The 12,391-nt window shown below is 46.4% G+C and overlaps 1 protein-coding gene across 1 annotated transcript in view; it reads left to right on the plus strand.

Annotated features, from left to right (window-relative positions):
* LOC141975431 (venom factor-like) overlaps positions 1 to 6,322 on the plus strand; it is a 52,784-nt gene extending 46,462 nt beyond the window's left edge. Inside the window, exons 36-40 of the mRNA XM_074935797.1 lie at positions 1,064 to 1,153; positions 1,443 to 1,529; positions 3,136 to 3,219; positions 3,303 to 3,438; positions 6,044 to 6,322. Of these exons, the coding sequence (XP_074791898.1) occupies positions 1,064 to 1,153; positions 1,443 to 1,529; positions 3,136 to 3,219; positions 3,303 to 3,438; positions 6,044 to 6,185 (539 nt within the window). The 3' untranslated portion in view covers positions 6,186 to 6,322. The remainder of the gene's footprint in view (positions 1 to 1,063; positions 1,154 to 1,442; positions 1,530 to 3,135; positions 3,220 to 3,302; positions 3,439 to 6,043) is intronic.
* Positions 6,323 to 12,391: the final 6,069 nt, after the last annotated feature.

The raw sequence follows: 12,391 nt of genomic DNA on the forward strand, positions 1-12,391 counted from the left end.
GTAGTATCTGGTAGAAAGGTGAGTCAGGAAATTCATATCCAGATCCAAACTTCCACAAAGCTTGGGCTGCTCAGAAGTTGAGAGCAATAAATCATTGGAACGTGCTACCACGGGAAATCTCTCGATGTTGTCATGAAATCAAAAAGACATGGTGGGGGAGGTAATGTATTTTATTGGACCAACTTCTGCTGGTGAGAGAGACAAGCTTTTGAGACACACAGAGCTCTTCTTCAGGTCTGGGAAAGGGACTCCGAGCGTCACAGTTAAAGGCAAAGTGGAACAGATTGGTTAGCATAAGTAGTTTAGCATTTAGTCTGGCTTTAAAATCTCTCAATCTATGAAATGAAGATACAAGGATTTGATTCAGGATAATCTCTAGATTAAATGGCCAGTTGGTCTCTTCTAGGGCACAGCACCGCCTAGGTCTCCCCAAGAGACTCAAAACATTAAAATCTCTCTCACTGCTCAGTCAATACTCTGGCAATGACCTCAGTGAGACTTTGGCTTGAGTAAGGGCTTCAGGGTTGTCCCCTAAGGAGTGGTGGAAGCTTCCCAAAAGTGGGCTGACCACCGGTGCCTGAACTGTGGCCCTGCCCCCCTACGCCGCCCCTTTCCCCCGAGGCCCCGCCCCCACGCTGCATCTTCTCCCTGAGCCCCCCACCCTCAGGCCGCCATTCCCCCGACGCCCTGCCCTCGCATTGCCAAGCCCCCGCCCTGACAGCACCCCTTCTCCCTGAGCCCTGCTCCCGCACCACCTCTTCCCCCAAACACCCTGTCCCCCACTCCCTTCTTTCCTCCCCTCCTCCCTGTTGTTCGCCCTTATGGCCGGTAAAAAGTGATGGGGCCACAGCCCTCCTGACCTCTCCAGTTCCGGCGCCCCTGCTTCCCATCTCTGGATGTCTTTCTAAACAACAGAGCCTGGCTCAGTCACAAGTTATGGGCTTGATGCGGGTACGGCGGGTGAAATTTTACAGTCTGTGTGAGGCAGGGGGTCAGGTGAGATCCCAATTGTGCCTTGACTCCTTAAAATCTACTAACCTGTGATTCTCTGCTTGCTCTGTAGTGGACCGATGCACCATGTTCTACCGGCTGCCTAAAGAGAGCGGATTTCTCAATAAGATCTGTCATGGGGACGTTTGTCGGTGCGCGGAGGGTAAGGAGGGTCCTGTTTCTGCTTACATCAGGGCAGGCTAGGATACAAGTTCTTGGAGTATTTAATAACACACCCTAGCTCTCCTATAGTGCCTTTAATGTTTAGATATTTCAGAATTTGGGGAGGCGGAGTTCAAAACCAAACAATCTGGTGAATTTGACATGAATTCGCAAAATGTTTCAGTGTCGCTGATTCTGCCTTTTGTGCCGAATGAATTGTGGTTGAAAAATTTCACCCCGGTCTACTTGAATGTCTTCCCTGGTGACTCCCTTCTTTCTCCTCCCCCCAGAAAACTGCTTCCTGCAGCACAAGATGAGGGGTCCCATCACCCTGAACAGACGAATTGAGATGTCATGTGAATCTGGAGTTGATTATGGTAAAACTGCTCTTTGGATCTGCAGAGTCTTACACGTGGGAGTAGAGACATGGTCCAGACTTAGAGCTGGATCTGAGGTTGAAATAAGGGTAGGTTTTGGATTTACCTGTACAAGAGACTCGTGAGATTTTGGGTCCCCAAAATGGCAGAAATCTCACAAAATCAGCTGTTTTCATGAGATCTCACCTGCTTTACCAACAAGATCTGGAAAATGGACCTCTTCTGATTTGGAACCCAACCCAGAGCCAAAACCAGAGGGTCTAAGAATTCAAATCCAACCTCTTGCACAGAAATATTCAGATTGAGATCTGATGCTCTTGCTTTGTCCCAGGGCCTGCAATTCTCCATTTTGACCCAAATAGAAGGTTTACAGTATCAATCTGGAGTCTCCATTGGCCTCTCTGGCCACTCACTCTGTGAACCCCAGTTTAGGTGCAGCTCTTGAAGTTATAGATGCAAAGTAATGCACATTGGAAAACATAATCCCAACTATACATATAAAATGATGGGGTCTAATTTAGCTGTTCCCACTCAAGAAAGGAATCTTGGAGTCATTGTGGAGAGTTCTCTGAAAACATCCACTCAATGTGCAGTGGCGGTCAAAGAAGCTAACAGAATGTTGGGAATCATTAAGAAAGGGATAGATAATAAGACAGAAAATATCCTGTTGCCATATCACGATTACAGATATTTAACTGTATAAATCCATGGTATGCCCACGTCTTGAATACTGCGTGCAGATGTGGTTGCCCCATCTCAAAAAAGATGTATTGGAATTGGAAAAAGGTCAGAAAAGGGCAACACAAACTATTAGGCCTCTGGAACGGCTTCCATATGAGGAGAGATTAATAAGACTGGGACTTTTCAGCTTGGAAAAGAGATGACTAAGAGGGGATATGACAGAGGTCTATAAAATCATGACTGGGGTGGAGAATAAATAAGGAAATGTTATATACTGCTTCTCATAACACAAGAACTAGGGGTCACCAAAAGAAATTAATAGGTAGCAGGTTTAAAACAAACAAAAGGAAGTATTTTTTCACACAACGCACACTCAATCTGTGGAACTCCTTGCCAGAGGATGTTGTGAAGGCCAAGGTTATAACAGGGTTCAAAAAAGAACTAGATAAGTTCATGGAGGATAGATCCATCGATGGCTATTAGGCAGGATGGGCAGGAATGGTGTCCCTAACCTCTGTTTGCCAGAAGCTGGGAATGGGCAACACGACATGGATCACTTGATGATTACCTGTTCTGTTCATTCCCTCTGGGGCACCTGGCATTGGCCACTGTCAGAAGACAGGATACTGGGCTAGATGGACCTTGGGGCTGACCCGGTATGGACGTTCTTATGACAAGCTGTCAAATTGTCCCTTGACTAAACTGTCTGGCTACCACTTATGTCACTATTATCAGCACCAGATCAAAAGAATGATGTGAAACTCCTAATCCAAGCCCTGGGGGAATCTTAGAACAAATGGAATGGATCAAGATCTTCTACGCTGTTTGATTAATTCTCTCTGCCTCTCCGTGGGTTGATCACACACCAGTTTCCCTACAGAAAACTGCTACAGTCTTTAACCAGTGTCACTTTCTTCCCCCTCAGTGTATAAAACCAGGCTTGTTGGAACTGAAGAATCAAACAGTTATGACACCTACATGATGAACATTTTGCGAGTCATTAAAACAGGTAAGAGCTCCTCCTTCTGGACACTGATAAACAGGCTCCCCCACCAGGAACATCTGACTGACCGTCTTTCTTCTCTTCCTCAGGGACTGATGAAAATCCGCTCGGAGAAACCCGCCCGTTTGTCAGCCACGTGAAGTGCAGGGAGTCTCTGAGGCTGGAGCCTAACAAGGACTACTTGATCTGGGGACTCAGCAGTGACTTGTGGGACCTGAAAACGAAGTAAGGAACCTACCCTCCGAGCTTCTTCGGGTCTGCGCTGTAGGGCTGGAGATTGCAGGTGCAGTTTCGCCTTAGCTAGTGCTAGCGGCCACCCCTGTATTTCACTAGCACTAAGCCCAGCTGCAGTGCTGTCAGCGTGTCCAAGTAGTTGTGGGGTTTATCCGTCCATAGTCCTTTGGGGCTGAATTGGGGTGAATTACCTGCTGGAAAGGGTGGGGAAATATTAATTTACTGTGCAATTATCATCTCTGTGCCATGATAGAAAATTAATATTTAAGTGTTTCTACATTGCAAAATATGTATTGTCGATAAAAACATGTCAAAGAGACTTAGACTGGTGCACGGCCTGTGTTTTTGGTCCGAGTTTTTACAGCATCTAGCACAAGGGGGCTCTGATATGTGACTCGGGCTCCTAGTTGCTCCCATGAGACAAAGTATTGTTGTTATCCAGATTTCTGTAGCTATAGAGAGACCCAAACAAACCCCAAGGCAGTAAATTCTCAAGAGGCCTCTTTATGATCTCTGGCTAAGACCCTGATTGTGTCACAGAGGTCAGGGAATCTGTGAATTCCAGAGACCTCCGTGACTTTTCTGGCCCAGGGCTGGAGCTGTCAGCTGGTAGCCCCGCAGCTCTCAGCCGCTGCTGGAGGTGGGTCCCCAGCAGCTCCTAGCCACCGCGCAACAGGGGAACCCCGAGCTCCCAGCCGCTGAGAGCGTGGATGGTGGGGTTCCCGAAGTTGCCCAGCTGTAGCAGGAGGCGACAGGATCCCAGCATCCCTAGCAGCTGTGGGTGCTGGATTTTCCTTCCTCCCCATTTTGTCAGGGATATTTTTAGTAAAACTCACAGACAGGTCACGGGCTTCCATGAATTTTTGTTTTTTACCCATGACCTGTCTGTGAGTTTTTTACTAAAAATATCCCTGACAAAATCTGAGCCTTACAATTAGAGCTGGCTGGAAAATAGGCTTTTTTCCATGGAAAATTTCTACTTTTTGGTGAAAAACCAAAATATTTTGGTTTGGAAATGCCGCCGTGGTGCCTCGTGGAATTTGTAGTTTGGATGCCTCATGCTCTAAAGGCTGGGCTCCTTTTTCAGACTAAATATCCCATGATGCAATACTTTCTTACCTCTTGGTGAGGGGAGGACATTCCATCATAGGAGTCTCCCGGTGCAATGCACCATGAGATATGTAGTCTGGTTGGGGATTTTGGCCCATAGAGAAGAATGAAACATGAGTAAACCCAACTACATCTCCCATGAGGCACCATGGCAGGACTGCTGAATTGAAATATTTCAGTTTTCAAGCATTTGTTTTTTGAATGGAAAATGTATATTTTTCTCCTGAAAGCTGACACTTCACAAAATATTGCATTTAGTCAAATCCCCAGTTTTCCACTGATAAAATTGTTTCCATGGAAAATTTTCAACCAGCCCTATTAATAGGGCCCTACCAAATTCACGATCCATTTTGGTCAATTTCACAGTCATAGCATTTTAGACATTTTTGAATTTCACAATTACAGATATTTAAATCTTAAATTTCACAGTGTTGTCACAAATCATGAATATGTATTTAAAAATATCAACATGTAAAGCCCTTAAGTCAGTGTTTCTCAAACTGGGGATCCCGACCCAAAAGGGGGTTGCAAGACTATTGTGTGGGAGGGGGTCACTGTATTGCTACCCTTACTTCTGCCCTGCCTTCAGATCTGGGTGGCCGGAGAGTGACAGCTGCTGGCCGAGACCCCAGCTCTGAAGGCGGTGCAGAACTAAGGGTGGCAATACTGCGACCCGCCCCATACACACGCACGAGCCAGATTTCATGATGAAGACCAGATTTCACGGTCCGTGACTCATTTTTCACGGTTGTGAATTTGGTAGGGTCCTGCCTATTAGCAATGTTGGGTCAGATTTTTGGGGGGACTTGTTAGGATCTGACGTGATGGGATAATAGCCAGGGACACCCCCTGATGATAGAAAGTGACCAGAGGAGAGGGCCTCTTTAGTATGTGTGACCTGAAACAGTTGCTCTTTGTCTAGTTTATCCAATATCTTCAACTGAGCTTCCTTATTGAGTTGTTACCCCAGGGTAGCCCAGGGTCCTCCAAGCCCATAACCAGGGAGTTCCAAAATGGCACCTTCCTCTTTAACAAGGAGGGTGTTGCCTCTTCAGAGACTTCCATCCTAATGTATGTGTGGCTGAATGCAGAGCTTTGCATGCTGGGAATTGTAGTCTCTGGCTAGACTCCACCTCCATATTAAAGATAAACGTGGATGCAGTCAGCTCAATTCTTACGCAAGTCAGATGTGGTCCTCAGACTCCAGCCAATGCTGCATCAGGATCCTGGATGAGCTGACGATGGCATGGGTTGAATCTGGGACCTCTGGAACTTAAAGCAGGAGCCTCTACTGCCTGAACTAAAAGACCCATCTCCGTCAGCCAAGGCTGTAACAGACTCATCAACCTCTGGATGTGGCCCAGCCTGCTCCATTGTGGGTGTGAGCTATGCCAACAGGGCAAAGCCTGGCCAGCCTTGAGGCCACGCAGGTAGATTACTCAGTAAATCCCGAGATCAAAGGTACAAACCTTCTTCTCCATTCCAGCATCACCTACATCATTAGCAAGGACACCTGGATCGAGAAGTGGCCAAATGAGGAAGACTGCCAGGAGGAGGATTTCCAGATCCTGTGCCAGGACTTCGACGAGTTCTCCCAAGCCATGACCATGGCCGGCTGCCCGACTTAAACGCGGCACCAGCACTCACGGCGAGAGTCCAGATGGGAGGATTTGAGCTCAGCTGCAGCGTCACGCAAGGCTGAGACATCTTCATTCTGACATTCCTATGCTGTAATATCCCCTACCCTGCTTGTGCTTCCTCTCCTGCCCCCTTACCAATTATTCTATAGATATAAAATGCCTGACTTCTTACACCGATCTTGTGTGGATTTTTACAAATATCACATAATCTAATGCTACAATACAGCTCATGTGGCTAATTATGAGGGCCATGGGTGCATTAGATTAAGTTAATGTATAAATACCTTCATGGGGAGGAAACGCCAAGTACTAAAAGTCTCGTTAATCTTCTTATATTTTATTTTATTTTATTTTACTTTATTTTATTTGTATTACCATAGCTTGGCCCTACCCAACCTTGGGGTTGGGAAAAGAAGCTGGTGATGATTACTGTATTGCCCAGGGGGCCTCATCAGAGACCAGGACCCCATTTTGCCAGGTGCTGTAATTTAACAGAGCAAAACCACTCTCCCCGCCCCCTGGGGGCCTTACACTCAAAGCATAAGACAAGAGAGAACAGACGGATATCGACAGATGGGGGAGTGCAAGGAAACAAGTATTGCTCAGCATTGTGGGTGGTGGTCTCTGCACACTAGCAGCCTAACAGTTGTCGAGTTTTTTTTGAGGAGGGATTTGAAGGGGGAGAATGAGGCAGCTTTGCAGATATTTGGCGGGGGCGCTGGCACCATGGGCTGATCGGAGGCGAACAGTGACCACTCTCTAATGAATGAGAGGGGTTAGGTTGGGTGGAAAAACCTAGCAGCAAAAGGTATAACAAGAACCAAAGGCTGGAAGTTAAAGCCAGATAAATTCAAATTAGAAATAAGGAACCAGTTTTTAACAGTGAGGACGATTAACCACTAGAACAAACTCCCAAGGGAAGCGGTGGATTGGCCGCCTCTTCATGTCTTCAAATCAAGACTGGATATACTTTAGTCCAGCACAGGTTCTTGGGCTCAATACAGGGGTAAGTGGGTGAAATTCTCCAGCCGGTGTTATGCAGGAGGTGAGACTAGATGATCTAATGGTCCCCGTTGACCTAAAACTCTGTGAATCAGGTTCGAGGGTAGAGTAAAAGTCCAGAGTAAAGTAGTGAGGAATTTGATGTGTGCCATTTGTCACCTACACCTTGTACACGGTAGGTTGTAGGACTGTTACTAATAGGTCAGGCTTCTGTGCCAGATATGGACTGACGGAAGAGCTTCTTTCTCAGAGCGGGACTCCAGATGTGTTCACTTATACCGTCCTTTAATGCACTGCCAGGAACAGCTGTTAGGAGCTTAAGTAATGTATGTTGCGCATGGCGCCACATAGTGGCTGAACAGTATAATCCCGTTTAACATTCGATTACTTCTCCCCCTTGGTTTTACATTCCTACCATTTACAGGATCACGCATGGGTGGCTCGTAATGGAGGCTGTGGGAGGCTAAGCCTCCCCAAACCTTGCACTGCCGGGGGGGGGGGCGGCAGTGGCAAATATGGGGCCCCCGGAAAAATCTCCCCCCGCCATGACATCAGGGCTGGCAGGCACAGGCTATCGGGGGGAGGGGCTGGTCTCTTAGCACCCCTCCCCACCCCACCTGGAACCATGGGGGCGGCAGAGAGCAGCAAGCAGGGGCGTGGCCTTGGTTGAAAGAAGTAGGGCAGTGGGCTAGCCTCCCTAAGGGGAAGCTTCACCCGCTGCCCATCCGTTCACGCTATCTTTAAAGTTCAGTATGGCTCAGTCCCTTGAGTGTCTCTGAATCACACTGGTCTTCTAATTACATGACCCAAACATGTCACAACTTGGTCATCTGGCTGTCCCACTGTCTCTGGTTGGTTTGGAATCTGTGAGGTGTCGTCTTCTTGATCTGCATCCACCCTCTATAGAGTTGGCTCTGTTGATTTTTCTTTAGATGTCAAAGGTTTCTGTTGCACTTCTGCACTACTGGTCTCGACCACATATGATCTGGGTGATGACTTCTTTTTCTTCATGGTAGCTGGAGTTCTCTATCCTTTTTTCTCCAGCCAGTTTGACACAAAAAGACACTCACCGGGTTGTAGACCCGGCAGGTCTCTAACTTAGTGGCATCTGTTATAAAGGTGTTTGTAAGCTCTTGTTGCCTTTTTATCTGATTTGGCTACTCTTCATGTCGGGCCACTTTGAAGACTGATTATTTTCCAGAGCCAGAACTGTAGTTCTGAGTTGTCGTCCCCTCAGGAATTGTATTGGACTATATCTGGTAGCTGATCTACAGCTCAGAAGAACAAGGAATGGATTTTCCCTGCTGTAAGATTTTCTCGGCTGTCTGTACAGCTCTCTCAGCCTCTCCATTTGCTTGTGGATAATGTGGGCTGCTGGTAATATGATCAAAATCCTATTTCATTTGGAATGATTTCAATACTACTGTGGTGAATTGTGATCTATTGTCCATCACTAGTGGTCCTAGAATACCAAAATGAGCAAAAGGGCTCTTCAGTTTCTCGATAACACTGCCATGTGTTATGTCTTTCGAGTACATTACTTTGATATGTCTGGGAAAATAGCCAACGAAGACCAGGTACTGATGTCCTCTGAATTTGCATAAATCTGCAGCTGGTCTCTTCCAGGGTCTGTGTGGTGGAGATGTTTGGACACGAGATGGTTCAGCAGTGTCTCTTGAGGTTATTTGAACAGAAGCTCCTTTCAAAATCTCAATATCACCAAATTCTCTGTCGAGTTCTTGCACCTTTCTCACTCGGCCCATCATGGCTATAGTGCTGCAGCTGAGAAGGTTGTTGGGTTTTGATCTTTTGAGCACATGCACTCTGAATATCAGCGTTTTGTCTTTGTAAGTTGTTTTTGTGGGGATCTGGTCCATGCCATTCTAAATACACCTTCAGGGGTGTGTTAGGTGATTTCAGCTCTGGGAGTGGTTGAAGATGATTGAAAGGCCCTTCTGAGACGACGGTCACATCTGCTCCTGAATCTATTTTAAAATCAATAGCTTTCCATGAATATTCAGTTTCACTGTCCAGGCTGGCCCTGTTTCATCACACATGATAGATCCCAGAAACAATGGCTCTTGATTGTCTATAAACGTAGTCAGCTCCCTGACTGCCCTAGTACAGCAAACATCTGCAAAATGTCCATATTTTGTGCATTTATTACATATGTTACTGTTAGCTATGACACGTCTAGCTACACACGTCTTGAGCTATGAAATTTTTCACATCTTGTTCATTTTCTCTGAAATGCTTTGTAGTTAGCCTCAGGGCTTTTTGTGGTGTTGTGTGTTTACAGCATCTAAGCTAGTTTCAGGTGTTTCAGTTTGCTCCTGCCTTTTATTCTGCTGTTTGACTAGTTCAGACTGCTTTGCTATCTGTATAGCTGAGGGTAGATTTGTCTGTCTTTAATGGTAGATGCTGTGAAAGGTTCTTTTCTGTTAACCCAATAACCAGCCTGTCTTTGATGTTTTCAGGTTTTGCCATTCCAAAATCAGTTTTCAACCGATGCATGTGAAGCTCTTATAAAAGCTTCAGCATCCTCTCTTAGTTCCTGAATTCTCTAGTGAAACCATGTTCTTTCATAAAACACATTTCTTTGAGGTATAAATAATGCATCAAACATACCCAAAACCCTTTCATAGTCATCTTGTGACTGTCTTCAGTAAAGGTAAAAGATTTAAAGATATGGTCTGCCTGCTTCCCCATAGCATCAATGAAAGATAACTGGATATCTTCACTTTCCTCATGAAATTTTGTAGCAATGTGAAATCTTGCAAAATGTTGCTTCCAGTCTGTCCATTCCAAAGGTCTATCAAAGCTGAAGTTCTTGGGGGCACTGAAGAACTTGAAACCTTTGGTGCTTTGTTCCTTCTGTTTGCAACCTTCATTGCTGTTTCCCTTCCATTTCTGCTCTCCTGTGGCACCAGTTCGGTTACCTTTACTTCTTATCATAGAAGATCAGGGTTGGAAGGGACCTCAGGAGGTCATCGAGTCCAACCCCCTGCTCAAAGCAGGACCAATCCCTGACACCATGTCATGTCGTGGTTGTATACGGTAGGTTGCAGGACAGACTGTTGTCCTTCCCAGAGAGATACACCAGATGTGTGCCCTATAAAATCCTTTAATACACCGCCAGGAAATGTTCTGACCTTAACTAAAGTACATTACATATGGCTCCACCTAGTGTCTGAACAGTATAGTACCGCTTAGCATTTAACAAGCTAAATATGAGTCAACAGTGTAACAGTCTTGCAAAAAAAGCAAGCACCATTCTGCAATGTATTAGCAGGAGTGTTGTAAGCAAGACACAAGAAGTAATTCTTCTGCTCTACTTCGCACTGATTAGACCTCAACTGGAGTATTGGGCCCAGTTCTGGGCACCATGTTTCAGGACAGATGTGGACAAATGTGGATATTAGGAAAAACTGTTTCACTTGGAGGGTGGTGAAGCACTGGACTGTGTTACCTGGTGCGGGGGGTGAGGGGGGGGGCGCAGGAGAATCTCTATCCGTAGAGGTTTTTAAGGTCCAGCTTTACAAAGCCCTGGCTGGGATGATTTAGTTGGGGTTGGTCCCCCTTTGAGCAGGGGGTTGGACTAGACCCTCCTGAGGTCTCTTCCAACCCTAATCTTCTGTCATTCCATGATTCTATGAAATTGGAGGAAGTCCAGAGAAGAGCAACAAAAATGATTAAAGGTCTAGAAAACATGACTTATGAGGGAAGACTGGAAATATTGGGTTTGTTTAGTCTGGAGAAGAGAAGACTGAGAGGGGACATAAGTTTTCAAGTACATATAAGGTTGTTACAAGGAGGAGGGAGAAAATTGTTATTAACCTCTGAGGAGAGGACAAGAAGAAATGGGCTTAAATTGCAGCAAGGGCAGCTGAGCTTGGACATTAGGAAAAACTTCCAGTCAGGGTGGTTAAGCACTGGAATAAATTGCCTCGGGAGGTTGTGGAATCTCCATTGTTGGAGATTTTTAAGATCAGGTTAGACAAACACCTGTCAGGGATGGTCTAGATAATACTGAGTCCTGCCATGAGTGCAGGGGACTGGACTAGAAGACCTCTCGAGGTCTCTTCCAGTCCTAGGATTCTATGATTCTGTTACACAGTGTATATCTTGGTTCCTTTCTAAACAATGTGGCATGAACAGAGAATCCAGGTGGGCCAGAGAGTTTGAAATTCAGAAAGCTTTCTGCATAGCTAACAACCACTCCTCTTCTGGGCCCTGAGTAAGCAGTCCCTCTCTACTGTCAGCAAAGCACTTAATATTCTTATCGATTATTCATAATGCGGTAGTGTCTAGGGCCCACCCACTCATAGATTAGGCCTCCATTGTGCTAGGTTCTGAACAAACACGGAACAAAAAGAGGGTCCCTGTCTCTTCAACACATCCTAATGGGACTTAAGCATGTGCTTAAAGTTATACATGTGCTTGACTGAATGGGGATGGACTTCAGTACATGACTAAACACTCTGCCGAATCAGGGCCCTAGTTAACATGTCTCCCAAGGAACTACTTAGGCACAAGGCAGCATTGTCCTCTGGTGAATAAGTCGGAGAACTTTGTCTCAAAAGCTTAAACCACTCTGAGTTTCCAAGTTATTTGGGCTCCTAATGGGATTTTCAGAAGTGCCCAGGCCTGCGGCTCATGTGCTTGGGCGCTTTTGAAAATCCCACTTGATACCTTTATCTTTAGATGCCTAAATACCTGTGGAAATCTGCCCCCGGGCCAGCACTCCCAAAGCAGGGTCCCTGAGGTTATGCTTCTGAATCCACATTGAAGCTCTGGAAATGCGGCGGCCGCTTTTCGAAGTCTGAGCTCTCCCAGTGATTCGTGCAGGAACTGCGGATGCCCTGGCACCTCTGATAATCAGGCCACATGTTTTCAGAGCCTAAAGGTGCCGTCCTGTAGATGCCCCAGTTTGAACACACTGGCTCTTGAGTATCTCTTCCTCCAGTAAAACCAGGTGCTGAGAGCGTGCAAAACTGGGGGATGCGGACCGGGGCGTGATCTTTGGGGCTGGGAGCTCACAGCCCACTGGGGTGGGGGGAAGCCTTACCTCCTGTTAATGGAGTCACCTGCACACCCTGATCTAGAGCAGAGTAAAACCCCCAGGCCTGCCAGAGTCGCTGCCAGCAGCATTCCCCCCAAGCGGGGGTGAGACCACACCCAGCTGTAGCTCA

The sequence above is a fragment of the Natator depressus genome, chromosome 20 (genome assembly GCF_965152275.1).
Source record: "Natator depressus isolate rNatDep1 chromosome 20, rNatDep2.hap1, whole genome shotgun sequence".
Lineage (NCBI taxonomy): Eukaryota > Metazoa > Chordata > Testudines > Cheloniidae > Natator > Natator depressus.